The 18,991-nt window shown below is 44.7% G+C and overlaps 1 protein-coding gene across 1 annotated transcript; it reads left to right on the top strand.

Annotated features, from left to right (window-relative positions):
- Positions 1-490: 490 nt before the first annotated feature.
- LOC147609853 (fe-S cluster assembly factor HCF101, chloroplastic-like) lies at positions 491-16,607 on the top strand. Its single transcript, XM_086787045.1, has 15 exons — positions 491-734; positions 819-950; positions 4,744-4,895; positions 4,983-5,033; positions 5,154-5,309; positions 5,438-5,581; positions 6,574-6,716; positions 6,908-6,977; positions 7,110-7,205; positions 14,217-14,306; positions 14,440-14,493; positions 15,048-15,171; positions 15,328-15,452; positions 15,609-15,731; positions 16,048-16,607. Exons 1-15 carry the CDS (start codon positions 680-682, stop codon positions 16,261-16,263), a joined length of 1,731 nt encoding a protein of 576 aa, XP_086643171.1. The 5' UTR covers positions 491-679; the 3' UTR covers positions 16,264-16,607.
- The last annotated feature ends 2,384 nt before the right edge of the window (positions 16,608-18,991 follow it).

Here is an 18,991-nt window from a genome sequence, read left to right as displayed (position 1 = left end):
GAAATCCAAGACGTGAGCAAGCTATGGAGTGTAGAAATGGATTAAACTCGTGATTTTAGCATAAAAGAGTACTAATGATAATTAGTGATTAGATTAGCAAAATGACAAGGCAATGATATGAGATGAACATACACAAATTGCATTAGATGGGTGCGTCTCAAATATGATGAGAATACATCATCATTAGCCACTAATTTCTAAGTTATAAAAGGTCGATTATTACCTCTTGCTCAATGTCTTCTTTTGGCAAAGTGCTGGTCACCATCGGACATAACGATATTGGCAGAAACAGTGTCTTCATACTCCTGCTCACGGTTACCGAGAACAATCCTACAAGAATTAATGACATTCTCAAGAGAAAGTTCCTTGTTGAACATCGAAGACAACTCCGGGGCACATCAATGGCAATTGGAGGCGTTGGCGGGCAAGTGTAAAACGAGCAGGGGCGGCCCTCGTGGAGGATGGGGTTTCATCCACAATCACAAATGGCCACGTGGCAATTCCACTGGCTCTCGTCTTGTGTGTGTGAGGAGCACGCGCTCACAGGCCAGTGTGATTTGCTACCATTGCGATGCCAATTGGGATTCCACAAACAATAGCCACCTCGCTACGCTCACCTTGGTTCTAAACTACGCGCAGCACAAGAAGTGCTAGTTGTGAGAAAGAAAAGCCAACAGCTATGGACCTTCTCACCAAGTCTGCACAGGCAAGCCTCTTCAGTGGCTCCTGTGCCGGTAAGTCTCTCTTGCACAGCTTCTAGAGAGCTCTAGAACCTTCCAGAAAGCTCTGTAGAATCTAACACATTCGTCTTTCTCCAGTAAAAGGTGAACACTCGGGGAGGCTCTCCTCAAAGCAGCGTTTGAAGTGTGGCCCGCATTGGCGCCATCTGCACCAAAAGGCTGATGTGAAGAATGGCCTCTCCATCTCTTGCAACGCTGCGTCGAACACAGGTGCGACATCCTATCACATTTCCTCAAATGCTATTTTTTGGGTCTCTCCGTTTTGTGACATTTCCTCAAAGTAGGGCACTGGTCCTCTTGATTTCTGAAAGCCATTAATCTCTGAATTAAGAATCCTAAGTCTCAACACGCTCATTAAAATTCTCACCCCATTAATCTCTGAATTAAGAATCCTAAGTCTCAACACGCCCATTAAAATTCTCACCCCACCCACACACACTGCTAGAGGATGAGGGGGATGATGTGGGAGGGGGAGGAGATGGGGATGACACCCCCCCGCCCTCCCTTCTTCTCCCGGTGGCTTCCTGCTCCCCGAACCCCCAAATCCCGGCCGGAACGGGGCAAGGTGGAGCTGAGCTCCATTTCGAGCCTGGAATTTGCGTGCCAGGGGGTCTCCTTCCCTACTCAGAAAAGACAAAAAGTTCCCAATATCATGGGCTAGGTATGGCCTAGATTTACTTAGATTAGGAATTATTTACTCTTGGGGCTGATGATTAGTAGAGCCAAGTTCAGTCACCACTTTTTTCTTGTCCACAACTTGGGCATAAATGCATCCTTTACAGTTCGCCAACAATCTCTTCTGAGAAGAGAATCACATGTGATGACAGCCAAGCACATCAATACAGAAACACAATTCTAAGCAATGGCCATTAAGGTGCCATTGAAATATGTCGTAAAGGATCCACATGTCAAAGTTCATGATGCTCAAAGCATGGGGTGGACGACAGCATATCTGCATGCATGCAACACACTTCTAACCATATAACTCCCCCACAGCCTTCAAGAAGATTCCAATCTACAGTTAAAACTAGTGCAAGGCCACTGAAATCATTCCACGTGTTATACTACACAGTCTAAACCATGGCTACACTTTATGGAAGGTGATGGGATATATAGGCTTGCATTTGTTGAGTCCAGTTTGGGGTTAGAGCACAACCAACGAGGTTGGATGAAGGGAGTTCTCACACAGATATCATGCTTTTTTGTCTGACTGTCAAGAAGTCAATTGCTTTTTCTTATGGCTGGTGAGAGAATTTAAAATGTGCAGTTGATGTTGCCATGTCGATGCATGAGATTTCTGAGAAGGTGCCTTTATTACATCTCATTCATGGGTAGCAGTTTGTTTTTGGCACAGCTGCCTGTTCTACTTGAGGCATCTTATTCATGTCTTTGCTCATTTCGCACTGCCTTGGAAGAGTTTTGTCTAGCCGCAGGGGCCTTTATAAATTGGCATAAGTTTGTCGGATTTTGGGTCAGTGACCTTGAGAGGATTGATTGGGGCACAGATGTTGGCTTCACATGGATTCAGAGAGGATACACTGCCATATATTTTGGATGCCAAGTCGGGATAGACATTACACCTGGCCCATAGTTTGCCCGTGTACTCATGAGAATAAGGAAAAATCTCCTCCATTGGAGCTCCAGGAAGCTCAATCTGGCCTCCAGAGCCCTGGTGGTAAACTAGGTGTTGCTTGCCACAGCTTGGTATGTGACTTCTTGTGGGTGTTATGACCGTAGATGCATTAGACAGTTGCGGAGGGTGATCTGCAACTTCTTATGGTTAGGAATTGAAGATGATGATGAGCTAGGTGGTTGCGGAGGGTGATCTGCAACTTCTTATGGTCAGGAATTGAAGATGATGATGAGCTAGGTGGCCAAAAGAGTATGAACGATGTCACTGCATGTGGTCTTCCAGATATGCCACTCCGTGATACTAGCAATAATCTCCTGGGTGGTGTCAATAATCAGCGGAGGTGGTGTGTATCATAACTGAGGGATATCCTGAAGCAAACATCTCTAAGCTATGCCCCATATGGACAAGAATAGCAAGATGTGCATCACTGCAAAAGAAGTTGTGGGCTAGACTGAGTCAACCATGCAATAGCACCGCAAGTAATATAGATAGGATCACTCCACAATCTGCCCAAGAGCTGGGCTATAGACACCCAAATCCTGTGCGCTCCTTTGCATTCCCATAAGCAAATAATTATACAACTGTCTCAGATATAGTTGGGCATCTAGGACAATAGGGCGTGCCAAAAATAGATCTCCACTGGTCTCACCATGTAGAAACAGCCCAAAAGAAGTAGGAAATCTGGCTCCTTCTGTATGAGTGCTAGAGTCTTTGCTAGAATCTCCTCTGAATGGGGGGTGTAATGTCATACACCTTCCAGTAAGGCCTAAGAGTGGGAACTCTTTAGGTCTGTCCAAGCATGAGAAACTTGGCGTCACGCACAGTGTAGTTAAAAGAAAGGTATGTTCCTCATAGGGTTAGTCACATCAGTTCATTCCCACTCTGCAATGTAGATATTTGATAGGGCATCCCACCATATAGCCATAGGCACCACGAGGCATGAGTAACCATCACCGTCCAGACTGAATGGAATAGAAGGCAACACCCTCTTCCTCCTCTGACTTCGAGAATCTCAACACCTGAAGGAGCATGCCTATCCCAGAAAAAAACCTCAACCATAATGATGATACTCATGTAAATATGTACCGATCGAGTGGTTAGGTATAGTTGCATCAATCTGTGCAATCCGTCGCTGACTCCCTCTGAGATGCTGGGTAGATGCCTGTCTCTCATCATCTAGAAGACACTTAAAATTCTACCAGTCTCCTGTTCAGCCAGGAATGCACTCAGTTCAGCAGAGAAAAAGGTGATCCACACATGGTGCATCAGTGTATACATTCAGGACAGGTCAGGTCCTATTTATGTCAATTTCCGTAATAAAGCAAATACACCAAAATATGGAGGCCCCCGCAGTGGGTTATTGGGATCCAATCTTGTGTTGGTGCATTCTTTTCTTATCTCTCTATTCAAAGTGAATTTAGAGTAAAAGTGCATTCAGATAGTCTAAAGAGGCCAAGGAGTGCAAATGGTAGTAATGGCAACACGAGAGTGACAATTGAGCAAGAGAAACCCACAGCAGTTACGTGATGAAATCTGGTGGAAAATGCGAGAAATGGACGGCTATTGAAGTTTATGGGTGGTGGGCTAAGAGATGGGGCTCTATAGATAAACCCAAGGAGGTTTTTCAAAGGAGAAAAAATAAGAAAAAAGACATAACCAAGTTGCAATGAGTGAACATAACTCACACCTTTAAAAAGGGGTCCCAGGCCTCATTTTATAATTCAGTCTTTTCAGGAGTAGGAAGAGCACTTGGAGCAGCCAGCATCCCATGTCCTTGCTAGTGGAAGGTGGTAGCCGAAGTTGGTGCTGGTGATGGTTTGGGGTTCCAAAGATGAAGATTAGGATGTTTCTTTTTCCCACCAAATAGCTTCTACATGAAGACCACTCTTATATGCTCGCATGAAGATCGCAGCTATATGCTCACATGAACTTGACAGTAGGGTCACATAGTTGGTAACCCTTCATTTTTACACTGTACCCAAGTGGATAAAAATATTATTTTGGGGCTGAAGTTTGGTTCTTTTGGCATCACTGAAAACCCACAAGTGTGCTTTGAAAGGATTCGTATCAGCTTTGCCTGATGTTGGGTCATGCTGTTCATTGTCTCAGTAAGCAGAATGTGCTCTGAGAAAAACCCACAATAGAGTTACTTTGCATGAAAGAAGTGTAAATGTTCTTGGCTGGCTTATCTTGAAAAGCATTGTTCTTATGGTTGGACCCTTTGGCATCCCTCCCCAATGGCTTACTTCACATATTTACTAATATGTGAACTAAGCCATTTCTTATGGTTGGACCCTTTGGCATCCCTCCCCAATGGGTCACTTCACATATTTACTAATATGGTTTTAGCTTATCTTGTTTTTATGGCAGCCCTAGCCAGCCCTCCACTGGAAAAAACAGTATCGACTGTAGAGAAAGATGTTTTAGGGGCATTGGCCACTATTATAGATCCTGATTTTGGGATGGACATCGTTGCATGTGGTTTTGTCAAAGATATGGAAATTGAGGCAACAGCTGGCCGGGTGTGTATACTGTCTCTCTACCTAAAGCCAAGCTACCATGACATTCCTTGCACTTTGATGGACTCTCATGGGATCTTTGTGTTGCAGGTTTCATTCAGGTTGGAGTTGACAACCCCCGCTTGCCCTGTGAAAGACATGGTACGTTTGGCCTCATATTGCAAAGCTGGACTATGTATATGTTACAAGCCCTTTTGATTGTTAATCTCTTCTGTATTTTCTGATACTCACTTTTCTTGTGTGGCTACTTGATATCTTTAGTTTGAGCAGCAAGCAAGAGAAAGAGTAACAGCCTTACCATGGGTAAAGGAGGTGTCCATCACTATGTCAGCTCAACCAGCTAAGCCCCTTGTTGCAGATAATGTGCCACAATGCCTTCAGAATGTCTCAAACATAATTGCTGTATCAAGCTGCAAGGTGAATGGATGCGTTCTTTTATGAGAGGCACTGATTGTGTACAACAATAGATTCAAATTATTGTGCCTGTTTCAGCGACTGGTGTTTATGTCCTGTCACAAACTTATGGAAGTGTTTGTGGATGGCAGGGTGGGGTGGGTAAATCAACTGTGGCTGTCAATCTTGCATACTCTCTTGTTGGGATGGGGGCACGAGTTGGAATCTTTGATGCAGATGTGTATGGACCCAGCCTGCCAACAATGGTCTCACCTGAGCTACGTGTGCTGCAAATGGCAAGTTTAGATTTCTTGCCTCCATTCCAACAGTATATAAACTCTGCTCCCTTAAGTTTTTTAAGGGTCCCTGGCCCAACCCTATCTTATGTGAGGGCTCTTTTTAGCTTTTTGGCCCATTAATGGAGTAGCTTTGTGGGAACAAACTCATGCATTTCATTACTCAGACATACACAGAGTATGCCACACCTAGTTGTAAAGAGTAGATAAAAAATGTAAACCTTGTTATGAAAAACGATACTCTCTCAAACAACCTTACAATTCATTGTAGTAGCCTTCATGACTGTTCATCGAAACCCTTGTTAAGTTTTGACCTTCTTAGTTGTTGGTTGTTTGTGCTGCCTTCCTCCCCTCCTTGATGAGGGGTCTCACCTATGACTAGAACAAATTCTGCTGCCATCAATTGTTCTCCAGTTACACCCACTTTCATGGTTGGCTACTTTCTCCTTACTGCTCTCACACCTTCTCTCATGGGAAACGGTAGCCTGGGAGATTGATGTGCAGCCCTCCTCTTGACTGCAAGGAGGATGCTACTGGATCAGATCAATCACAGATGTGTGACTGATATCCCCAATTCTTGGGACTTGATCACATTTTGGGATTTTAGATGCCAGGTAATCAGCCTCACAGCCTGGCAGATTTGGCAGACATGCTGTTGAGAGACCATGGACTGGCCAGTCACCTCTCCTGGCAGAGTGTTTCAGCACCTGTACTGGTCTGGTGTGGCTCGTCCCCCCACCCCACATATGTGACTTGTATTCGGGGTTGTTTAGATGTCTTTAGACTGATGTTTGTTGAAGATAGCTGATTGTTCTGGTTTTAGTGGGTTCTTTTGGTAATATAAATAAGCACGGTTGATCATTGGTTACAGACAAGAAATCTTAGGCATTTTAAATAGAACCTTGTAAATGTTGCCTGAAAATGTTGTTGAGCTTAATTTTGCTTGTCCAAAAAATCCAAGAGTGAAATGAATGCAACCTTTAACCTTGCAGGATGCAGAAACAAAAACCATAATCCCAACAGAATATCTTGGTGTGAAGCTTGTTTCCTTTGGATTCGCTGGACAAGGTAGTGCCATCATGCGTGGTCCAATGGTTTCAGGGGTTATCAATCAACTTCTCACAACCACGGAATGGTAAGCAGCTATTGTGGTTCAGACCATTGTTAGCATGGTTCTGGGTTCCATGAATATCATGCTCTAGATCCACAGGCGAATCACTGATGTAAACCTTAGGAAGAATTTTAGGAAATTCTGTGAACAAAGCTGGTAGTGTTTTCTCCTTTTCTTTATGTCCTCTTTGATCATTTATACCTTTTTTTCACTAGGGGGGAGCTTGATTACTTGGTAGTCGACATGCCTCCAGGAACAGGTGACATACAGCTTACTTTGTGTCAGGTGAGTTTGGCATGTCTTTTGAACCATGGTGATTATTGGAAACATGAAAGTTCCAAAGTTAGTACATAAAAATGCATGCACATTAGAATGTGCCATCCTTAAGCATTCTGAATATACTGTTGTGATTCACAGGTTGTGCCTATAACAGCTGCTGTGATTGTAACAACCCCACAAAAGCTAGCTTTCATTGATGTTGCCAAAGGTGTGAGGATGTTTTCAAAGCTGAAGGTGAGAAATTGATTACAAATTACGTGTTTCAACAGAAAGAAGTTGATTACAAATTACGTGTTTCAATTTCTGTTGGCATAGGTTGTGCATGTGGGATTTTGAAAGTGCTAGCACGGCTTTCTTATCCATGTTTTAGGGTAAGGAAAAGTGATGGAGCAGGCAAGTTGTTAACCAGAACCACTAATCTTGGAAAACCAAAACATGACCCAGCAGGAAAGAGGTGAAGTTAACCCTCAGTGTAACGGTCGCAACAGGGAGAAGTCTAACTGCAGATGAGCATTGAGCTGAGCCAAAACACCGAAGCGGAGACTGCAAATCATACACACCGCAAACATAGGTGTCTCAGTAGAGTGGTGAAGACCATGGAAGACTAGCTCATTCCTACACAACCGTCGCTTCCAAAGAACTATATGCTAAAGCATGGTTAACTAGACCTGGGCTGCAGGGCCCACACTCACCTGTCTACGAAGCAACCAATGAGTCCAAGAAAGTTGACCCTGAAATTCAGTCTCTGCCTAAGAAGACGCCTTGCGCCGGCAGAGTCAAATGCTTAGACAATTCCAAAAATAGTGAAAATTTGGTTCAAGGGCAGCATGGCAGCAACTCAAGTCTTAGCAAGTGAAGCCCACAGGTGAATCAGCAGTTCACGCTTGTAGCTTGTTTTTCCTAATGCTGCACTTAAAGGAGGGATTTTTAATTGTAATGGTGCCTAGTTACCCTACATTGACTGAAGGGCTAATGTGCTGCCAAGTGTCTCCCTTATGCCAGATTGCCTTTCTGTCATCTGGCAATGCATTACATTGCTCCGGTGCACTCATGTACACACGCTCATGCTGGACATGTTGTCCTCCACTAGGCAAGCAACATTCTTTGACCGTCTAATAATGACCAAATCAAAGAACCAAAAATCCATAACAACAGTTGCCAGCCTGTGGCTCTACAGGACAGGGGTCGATTCCCCCAAAGCCACAGGTGCCAAGAAGAGTCACCTGCAACTTGATTGGAGAGGGGACGATGTGCCATTTGTGGTTGTTGAAGCCGACCACCTAGACCCTTTGCTTTGGAGTGCGGCAATCCTACTCTGAGGGGGGCCTGTGCAGCCCTGGATGCCAACCTCAAAGGCAAGAGGCAAGGTACCATCTCTGACAGCAAAGTTGCGAATGGAATGTCGTGTAAAGAGAATATTGCTTCCCACTGAGAGAGAGAGTGGGGGGGTGCAGGCTAACAGGGGGGTACCCCAATCCAGAGGAATGGCTGAGTTGATGTCGAGGATAAGCTTCCGCCGCCCTCCTGGGAGCCCAGAGAGGCACTTGGTCTGGCTGGAGGGGGGGAAGATGGACCGTCCACAAAGGACTGGGCCGGACTGGCGCTCATATGGCCCCACAGATTGTGAGTGCGAACCCCAAGCAGAAGAGTGGTGGCAGATCATGGGCTGTCGACATAACTCCTTGTTGGTGGAAGGAGTCGTCTGAAAAAGAGTTGGTCAGAGGAAGGCCGAGACTCAGAGAAGGCTGGCTGCAAATTTTTCCTCAAAAGAGGAGCCAATCCTTTGTGAAGCTCCATCTAGGGATCGGACACCAAGGACCACCAAGATTGGTGGTGCGCGAAGATATGCGGGCAAGGAGGAAATCCTTCCATGGCTCAGGCCATGGATGATCAACTTGCCCTGCTCTGTACGAGGAGTCAAATGACTACTCTCAATGCAACCTTGGCACGGGCGGTCCTGCCATCACCCCCTACCCAAAGAAATTTCCTGATAAACCGTTGTACCTTGCCTCTGCAATAACGTGAAATGATGTGCCACATTGTGGCCAAGAGAACCTGGTTGGCCATCACCACCCTCCCAGCCAAAGAATGCTAATAGGAAAGCTTCCTCCGAATGCTCAGAACAAGTGGGCAATCCACTGCTCGGGGGTGATGTCTATGCTCACCTGGCACCAAAGACACCGCATGGGGTGGCGCATGGAATCCACTGAAAACCCTCAACTAGATGCCAAGCCAGGGTGGGGGAGGGACCCACCCAAAAACCTCAAGACTTGTGCCAATTGATCTTTGCCCTTGAAGCTAGGCAAAACTCCTCAATTGCTACTGCAAGCTGTCGCAAATTTCCTTGGTTTCCAAAAAGGAAGGCCACAATGTTTTCCAGGAGCTCCTCCAAAGTCCTAATGGGCAGCTGCGGACCCTGAAGACCTGTATCTAGTGCCTTGAGAAAGTCGCTCATGGCCTTCACCACAAACAAGAAGAGAAAGTGGCCCAGGGTGTTGGAAATGAGAGGGTTACTTAATGGTTGGCAAATGGATTAAGCAGTAAGCTTGGATTTTTCAACACACACAAAGTTATTAATTAGCACTAAGCATAATGAGATTAACCATAATGAATGAGACTAAGCACAATGATTAATTCATAAAGACGAGAGCATAGTTTCCGCTAAGAATCACATAGGATTATATAACCAAAGAGGTTACACCACATAGTACTCTCTACACACTAGAGTGAGTGAGACCTAGCTGAATTTATAGGGCTCCTTGAGCTAGGTGCCTAGATTCACTTTCTTCTCCACCTTTCCTAAATCTACTCCACCTCTCCTAACAATAGGGAGGTGCCTTGATCAGTGGAGATTCATGCCACCTAGGAGAGCCACCCAGCCCTTGATGTGTCACCATTCTAGCCTAATACCAAAACCTTAGACCAAGAGCTTTATCTAATAATCCACAAAGGAGGCACCATAAGGTATCGATGTAGATCACCTAAACTAACACCCTGTCTTGATCTACATACGTATCGCGCATGATGTTTAGATCAGAGAACACACACAGAGTGTAAAATGAAAGTTCCCACTGGCTATAGAGAATGTTGTATTTAAAGTACCACCACAAAGGAGTAATGCCACATAGGCTGTAATCACCAAGTACAAGATCATATAGACCATAATGTTGACATAGTCGATAAAGTGGATGCATAGTGGTTGATGATTGTTCTGTTCGAGTCTCAGAACGAGCCTGTTCGTTTCTGACCCCGGCTCGAAAAACAAAAACAAAAATTGTTAAAGTAGCTGAGGATGCCCCAAATGGAGCTTGCGAGTTGAGCCACCCATTATATAGGCCCCAAGAGCATGCTGCAACTAGTGCCGATGAAGAGCCTTTGCATGACACATGCTCTCACTATCTTTGACAAAGATCCCACCAAGAAAAGTTTGCACAACACGTGCACTCATCATCAAGTTGATACCACAAGGTTTTCACAACACAAAGACAGCATGTTCCACACCAAAATTACCACAAAGGTAAACACACAACAAAGTGATTCACGACTTGGCTGAGGGAAATTTCACAACTGGATACCATACAAATGGTTGCAACTGCAGTCACCCTTGTAGCCCATATGTTTGGACTCCTCAGGTTTAACAGGGGCATCACACCGACTTTGTTATTTGAGCACCATCACGAACAGCTTGGATGCTGGTGTCACTTGCTGCTGAAGCTACATTGCAAGTGACATCAGCAGGATACAGCAGAGATCGTCACCTCAAGAGTCTGTGCTGCCCACAATGCCTAGCTTCTAGCCAGAGAGCCATCGAGCCCTTGATGTGTCAACATTATAGCCTAATACTAGAGCCTTTGACCAAGACCTTCATCTAATAAACTACTGAGGATTAATGTGACTTTACACCATAAGATATGGATATAGATCACCTAAATTAACAAGGGGGCAGCCTTGGCACACTGATCTGGAGACGGGAAAGCACTCTCCCCTGGTGCCTTGTTATATAGGAACCTCGCTTTAGGTGGAGGAGTAGAGAGCCAAGACCCCCTGCACCCATGTGCCCGAAAATCCCATCCTGAGCATGGTGCTTTCGAGGAAAGCCCAGTCCACCCTGTTGTAGGCTTTCTCAAGGTTTATTCGGAGTCTCGCCAAGTCCTCTTGGTGGAACTTGGCTGAGGCTCTCACCTCCCAGAAAGTGAAGGTGTTATCCAGGATTATCCTGTCCTGAATGAAACCTGTCTACGTGCCATTGATAAGTCTGGAAGGATTGGCTGGAGGAGCCTGCTGATGGCTTTGGCAAGGATTTTGTAGGCAGTGCCTAGGAGTGTGATGTGTCTCCACTAGTGCACCGCAATCCCCCCCCACCCCTCTCTCTCTCTTTGGGGATGAGATGAATCAGCCTCTCTAAAAGTAGAGGGAAACCGGAAGGCCATCCTCGTATGGATACTTCCTGTGGGGAAGAGCCTGAAGAGAGTCCTCTTGGTGGAACTTGGCTGAGGCTCTTACCTCCCAGAAAGTGAAGGTGTTATCATCCAGGATTATCCTGTCCTGAATGAAACCTATCTACGTGCCATGGATAAGTCTGGAAGGATTGGCTGGAGGAGCCTGCTGATGGCTTTGGGGAGGGTTTTGTAGGCAGTGCCTAGGAGTGTGATGTGTCTTCACTGGCGTGCCTCAATCCCCTCCCCCCCCCCCCTCTCTCTCTCTCTCTCTCTCTCTCTCTCTCTCTCTCTCTCTTTGGGGATGAGATGAATCATTCTCTCTAAAAGTTGCTCAAACATGTCTCGAGTTGCCACGATCCCAAGCCCTGCATCACTCTCAAGTAGTAGGAAGTTGATGCTACTATACATAGTAGAGGGCCATATGGGCCTGTCCAAATCTCCTCCCTTGTACATAACTTGAGGATTTGACTGTCTAGCCTACCTATACCAGGGATCTCCAAGTAGCAAGATTCTCTCATCCTACCAATCAAGTGTACATTACCAGTCTACCTTGCCAGATTTTTTAGGTATATTGAGTGGACATGAAAGTTGCGAAGTATTGCGGGCATTTGGGATCTTCGTTGAGCACGATTTATATTTTTTTTGAGCATTTGGATTTTTTTTCTCAAGTTGGGGGGGGACTCACCGTACGATATCGTACGGTACCGTATCATACGAACCATACGGTACGAACCTATTCGTACCGGTACAAGAAACAACCATGGAATCAGGCTCTCTAAAAGTTGCTTGAACATGTCTCGAGTTGCCATGATCTCATTGAAGACTCTCTAAAAGTCTTCATGAAATCCCAGTGCCACAAGAAGAGGGAAACCAGAAGGCCATCCTCACTTGGATACTTCCTGTGGGGAAGAGCCTGAAGACCTTCCCCCAACTCATCAGTTGAGAAAAAAAGTACTCATGGTTGTCGGCACGACTGCCCGTGTGCTGCCATATGCTCTGGTATGTCTTGTTGCACTATGGAGAGTCAAAGTCCGCAGTGAGGAGCAAACCATAAAAGTGTGAGGCAATGGCCTAAATTCAGAGTGGGTTGGAGTCCACCGTCCTGTCGGGGCCAATGAGGCTGCCTACTGTTTCACCGATGGTGGTCCTTTCCCCCGCTTGGGTCTAGAAGGAGGCTCACCTCTAGAAGCAATGTAGAGGCAGCAGCCATCTGTGCTCTGACCCAAGAACTATCAGGGGTTTGCTCCTGGGGTGCTGTAGCGAGGCAAGATTGCAGTGAAGGCCTCTCTCTTGCTCATGAAAAGACTAGCCATCTTAAGGATCTGATTGATCCCCTGGAGAGCCCTGTCCAAGTCAAGGGCTGCAGCTCTTGGGTGAAAAGCAAAGGTATCCCATACCTCCTCGATGCTCTGGCAAATCTCAAGGTCCTGGATAAGGAAAGGGATCGAGGAGGTCTACTAGCTGTGTGGTATGGGATGTGCATGCTTTGTGGGCACGTGCTTGCCAGGGTTGTGCTGGTGTCTAGCTCGGTGGGTGGCTTACCACCATGTGTGGTTTGGAGCCTAAGGTTGGGTTGCAAGTGCTAGCCAAACCCTTATATTTTCCATTCATCGTTTTGTGATCTAGTAATGATATGCTGTGGTGTTGACTATTGGACGAGCTTCTAGGATGGTAAACTGTGAGAGTTGGTTTTGGGCGAGTACACAAGTAAGTGGAACCTTATGTCAGTGTGTTTCAAGACTAGAAGCCTATAAATAGCAAGTCTAGATTAATAATTAGGGCATTTGATACCCAGCTGGGGGGGCAGGTCATAGTCAATCAGTATAGGCAGTCTTTTGGTCAAGAATTCAATCCATTTTGGAAGGCCAAAGGCCATGGAAGTTGTACAGACATACCCAGCTATGAGTTCATCTCTCTCTCCTCTCTGTTGTATAATCATTGTGTTTGCACTAGTGTTCCAAATCAGTAGGCTTAGGGCTGGATCAAGTTAAGACAAGGCTTCCGCATGCAATAGGAGGTGCCAGGAGGGCCACGCCGGTGGTGGTGTGTGTAGATGATTATGAGTGTGAGCATGAGGAATCGGGATTATACACAGGAGCAGTGTATGGACTCTGAGAAGTGGGAGTGTACATGCTTCAGGATTTCTCAGACATAGGGGCAGTGTCTCTCGAGGGTTTGGCATGTCGGATCATGGTGGTCTGGAAACAGTTGGACATCATAATTGGCAAGTGTTGAAATCAAGAGGGGGACACAGATTTGATAGGGTCTTGTTTTATAATTTCTTCACTGGCAGATTGGGGATGCAAACCCAGAGCTGGGAGATGTGAGGTGGTAACACCTTTGTTATTGGAGCATCTCAAGGGGGATGATATCAGGTTGTTATGCGGTTTCGCATGGATCAGTCATAGGAAAATGGGTTTGTCCTCGGTGGAAGTCCGCCTGGCAAACAGTATTCACAGAGGACTGGAGTTTTCCATCATGACCTATGTGGGTGCTCAGATACAGATAGCTCGAAGTTGGAGTTAGCATGGAAAACCTCCTGGAGCATGGTATTGCTCATATGGTTTTGTCCTCAAAGAGTTGAACAGTACTCAAAGAGGGAAGAAGCTACGGCCAGACCTTGAAACAGGTGCGGTGCCTGTAACAGGCCGTGCCTGCAAGAGATTAAATTATTTACTAACAATTGGAAAATAGACTGAAAGATCATAAATTTAAAAAACACAACCTGCGCTGCATACCACAATGGGGACCAGAAGAATGTATTTTTCAGACAATTTTCATTTTCTGACTACAGTAGCTTGTGCAGGTTCCATGCGTAGCTGTGGTAGAAAACATGTGCCATTTTGATGCTGATGGAAAGCGCTATTACCCATTTGGGAGGGGCTCTGGACGGCAAGTAAGTTGCTTCTTCAATTAGGTCAACACTCTTTCTATTGGATTTCATTACAATAATGTGATCATTGTGCTTGTTTCTGGTACATTTCTATCCCCTATGATTTTCATGTAGCTTGAAATGCAATGCTGACCAGGTGGTCGATAAGTTCGGGATTCCCAACTTGTATGAACTGCCAATCAGGCCCACTGTAAGTAATCTCAGTTCTGCCTCCTTTTTTGTCAGAAGTTGATTGAAATCTTATTAATAGGTTTCTGATGGTCTCCCCAAACTTTACCTCCATGTCTGACAAGCTCTGATACAGATAACTCCAGAAGAAAGCATACATGGCCTCCTAGTGGGGATCCAAGTGGAAGCACTTAAGTGCATCTGTCGACCACTCTTAACTGTGTGATTGGTAGAGGGAGGGGTGTAGCTCTGATCATCCTCTGCATCCTCCATTTGTCTCAATGAAATTACCACCCGCACTCCAATGTATTTCAATGACTTGTAGGGGTAAACCAATACTTAAATATTTAGCCCCTCTCAAGGTCGTGTATGGCTGATTCATTCTATGCGATTCTTCTTTGGACTCCACGCACCTTGCTGTCAACCTATCTCTCTGTGTCTGTGGTGGGAGGCCTTTGGATCGAGTGAGTGCCTTGGAAAGACTGTTATGAAGATGAGCATGTACAACTCTCGGAGCTACTGGTCCTTTTATTCAGAACTGGTCCAGAGCTGATTTCTCAAATAATGGATTTGCAGCTTTCAGCATCTGGAGATGGTGGGCAACCTGAAGTTGTGAGTAATCCTGTTGGCGATGTAGCAAAGATATTCTCAGATATTGGAGTTTGTGTTGTCCAGCAGTGTGCCAAGCTTAGACAGCAAGGTAAGTTTGTTACTTTCTTGCCAGATTTATTCATAAATTGGGGTAAGTTTGTTATTTGCTTGCCAGATTTATTCATGAATTGTCAACAATGTAGTTAGAACAATCTAAGCTAGTTTCATCTCAAGACTACTCAAAACAACGTAATGCTTCATACAGTTGCGACAGCAGTCATTTATGACAAGAGTATCAGAGCCTTCAGAGTGAGGGTGCCTGGAACTTCTGAGGAGTTTCTGTTACATCCAGCCACTGTCCGTCGAAACGACCGTTCAGCTCAGAGCATTGTAAGCCCAACTGCTGAGCTCTAAACCACATCTTCTTTAGCTTATTCATGTGCATCCTCCACATGATGTGCTGTCCTTGAAATTCTGACCTACCTATTTTGTACATGTGAGGTGCCTTAACCTTTACTGTTTGTTTCTTTTTCCCCATGGTATAAGGATGAGTGGACAGGTGAGCAGCGTCTGAAACATGCTGATGTTCCGGAGAACATTGAGCCTGAGTCTGTCCGACCAATGGGCAACTATGCAGTGTCTATTAGCTGGCCAGATGGCTTCAATCAGGTAAGATTTCACCACATCGCTGTTCTGTGTGTCTGCTTCCATGAATAGAGCTGCCCATGAAAGGGAAAAATCCCTGCTGTAGCTTTGTTTTTGGGGACGCGAGCAGTCTTGCTCAGCCCATCCTTGAGCTTCATCTCTAGGCACCCATTCTTGAGTTTAGGGCACATGTGCTAGCAGCCTTATCCCATTAGTGGGCATAGAAAACAACTTGAACAAGCTTCTACACTGTTGTTTTATTACCATATACCATCACAAAAATATGTATGAAAGTGAGGTTGTTTTTCTACATACTTGACAATGTTTGCATTTGAAACAGGTTGCACCATTTGATCAGCTTCAAAGTATAGAGAGGCTTGTTGATGAACCAGAGCCTTTGCCCGAAAGCAGTGTTTCCAACTGCCAGGTTAAACCAGTTGCAGGTCCTCAAAACAGACAAGATATAGCAGGTACCCCCCTCTCTGGTGCAGCAGCCATCTTACAGCATGCCAAAGCTCTCAAAGAGAGAAGTGCCGGTTTGAACGCTGCCAAGTAACTATACATGCACTACTCTTTGCCCCTCAGTCAGGTAGGAGGAGAGAATTGTACAATATATATATATATTTTCCCAGATCCAAATTGAAGTGTTTTTTTTTTTGTTGGGAAGATATTTTTTTATTTTTATTTTATTTTTTATATTAGTGCCGAAATGGACAGACCCCATGCCTCATGGCATGCGGGAGGAGGGGGCGGCTATTGAACCTGTGTAGGGCAATAGCCCTTACCGCTGTCCTCCAAATTGAAGTGTTAAAGTAGTTCTTATTATGGGTGGTATGTTCCGTACAAAAAATGGGTTAATGTATTAAAAACCGGAGAAATATATATTATGAAAACGAAAAAGGCAACCTTCTACACTCTGAAAGTAAAGCTTAACCCTTTGGGAAAAAAGCACATGTAACATAAATTACCTTATAAGAAAGTGTAATTTATAACCTCATGGTAGTTATCCACAAGACATTAAACCATCAACTCCATCATGCACAATATGGACTAGATACTATGACATCCCCACTAGCATCATTAGTGCCCAATAGTGGGGTTTAATTCCCACCACTCACCTAATCTATAATAGAAGATGGTTGTAAGTGAGTATTAACCACTCGATTGGTTAATATGGTTTCGTCCGCCGAATCTACCGTAAGGTGCTTTCCCAAACAGGCACTTAACTTTTGTAAGACAAGTATAGGAGCTTTACCATGCTCTAAATGTCAAATAGGGAAAATATACGAACTTAGTGTACATAGTTGTTTAAGACTAGTAATAGAGGCATGACCATTTTTATGTTTGGTATGTTTGGTATCTAGTGTGAAAACTAGGCACTAGAATACAAGTCGTTTTTAACAATAAGCAATACACAATCATTCCTTTGTGAGCTCTCTTTTTTCTCTCTTCTTGCTTGCTTGCATGCTACATTGAATCTTGCTTGCTTGATGGATGTATGTTAGATAGGTTTGATTGAATGTTTTCATCTTCCATTAGCTTCTTCTTTTCTCGTCCTTTGCGAGATAACCATTATGAAGAGCATCTTTTCTTGCCTCCATTTAGGCATTGAGAGCTCTCCCTTCATTCTTTTGGCTAGAAGCATTCCGGTGTGCAAACAGAGTGAGGATAATACGGATGAGCTGGTTCACCCATAACGGGAAGTTGCATTTATGGCTCAAAGGAGCAAGAGGAGGAGGACAAGGATTCTTAAGGTTCACTTCCACACTTCCACAGGAAGTGGTCAGACCGTCTTAGATGTCATAATGTTTCAAACTTTTGGTGGCGATCTTGAGGTGGGTTTATTCCAAGCAAATCATGGCCATCAAGTAGTCCAACAATTACAATCTTATGATAAACGAGGCATGTATCTCTTGCTATACCACCAGGGACAAATGTTTTATCATACATGTAACAACAAGCGCACACAGTGCAAGCAAGAGTATCGCTTTCCATAGGAGACCATTATAAGTTTTAGTTCTTCTTTGTTTAGATGAAAAATAGGAAACACATGGAGGGGTAAGGAGCCGATTTCATGGACTACCTTATACAAAGAAAAACACAAGGACATTCGTAGAACGTGTTCTCGGTTGTTGCAACAAGCTTGTAGCCTCAAAGCCAGGTCGACGAAGGATAAGTATCATTGAAAACCGTAGAACCTAATCCCATATAAGGTAAGAGATCTCATAATCTAAAATAGAGGGTTTTACCTAACCACCTAATTACGTTCCAATGCCACGTGAATATGTAGAAGACATGATGAGGATGGTATTTGAAATGGGAAGGGGGTTGCGACCAACATAGCATCTAGAGGCTTAGAGTTGGGCAAAACTTCAACAATCGATATCTCAAGGATTATGACCAAATTTGATAGAACTAGAGATCCCATTTAATATCAAATGGAGATCCCATTTAATATCTAGAGAAGTTTGATCAAATTTGTGAGGCCATGAGACAGATTGATGATCCCACCAAGATCTGCTCATTCGAACTTTGCCTTTAAGGCAAAGTAGGCAGGTGGTTTAGGTCACTAAATTCACTTGAAAAGGCAAGCTACGAGGTCTTAAGACAGACTTCTACAGTGGGATTCTCACCCAATGGAGCTAGATGGAGCTTGATTTCACAGATCTATAACCTCAAACATGAAGAGGGGGAACCATGTGGCACTATGTTACTAGAACATAGTATCTCTACACGAGATACAACCGTAGTGAAAGACTGGATGATCTATTGCTCATCGATCAATTTATGATTGGTCTTAAGAGTAAGAGATTGCAAGACCTTCTTTATAGGTCTAGGCACCACATCTTTGATGAGTGCTATCCTGAGGCAATAGGCCTAGTGGATAATTTGCAAGATACGGATGTGTAAGTTATCCACCCAAACCAAGAGATAGGGGATGCATCATCCTAATCCTTATCGTCGGCAGCCAAGGGTTCTCAACTAGCACCAACTTGGCCTAAACCATTTAGGCATGGAGTAGTAGGGCAAGTCCCAAGGACAACCCTAAGTTCAACCCAAGCCAACACCTCAAGCACAACACTTACATCTATTTCCATGAAGAGATATGGTTTGGGGTGCAATTTGGTGCCGGAACCATATAAGTATAGAGTGTCCTATGATGTCAACCCAAGCCAACACCTCAAGCACGACACCCACATCTATCCTACGAAGACATATGGCTTGGTGTGCAATTTGCCGTCAGAACCATACAAGTACATAGTGTCCTATGTTGAGGCCTAGAC

The sequence above is a fragment of the Cibotium barometz genome, chromosome 50 (assembly GCF_041138505.1).
Source record: "Cibotium barometz isolate CiBa-2024 chromosome 50, ASM4113850v1, whole genome shotgun sequence".
Lineage (NCBI taxonomy): Eukaryota > Viridiplantae > Streptophyta > Polypodiopsida > Cyatheales > Cibotiaceae > Cibotium > Cibotium barometz.
This window is presented reverse-complemented; position numbering and strand designations above follow the sequence as displayed.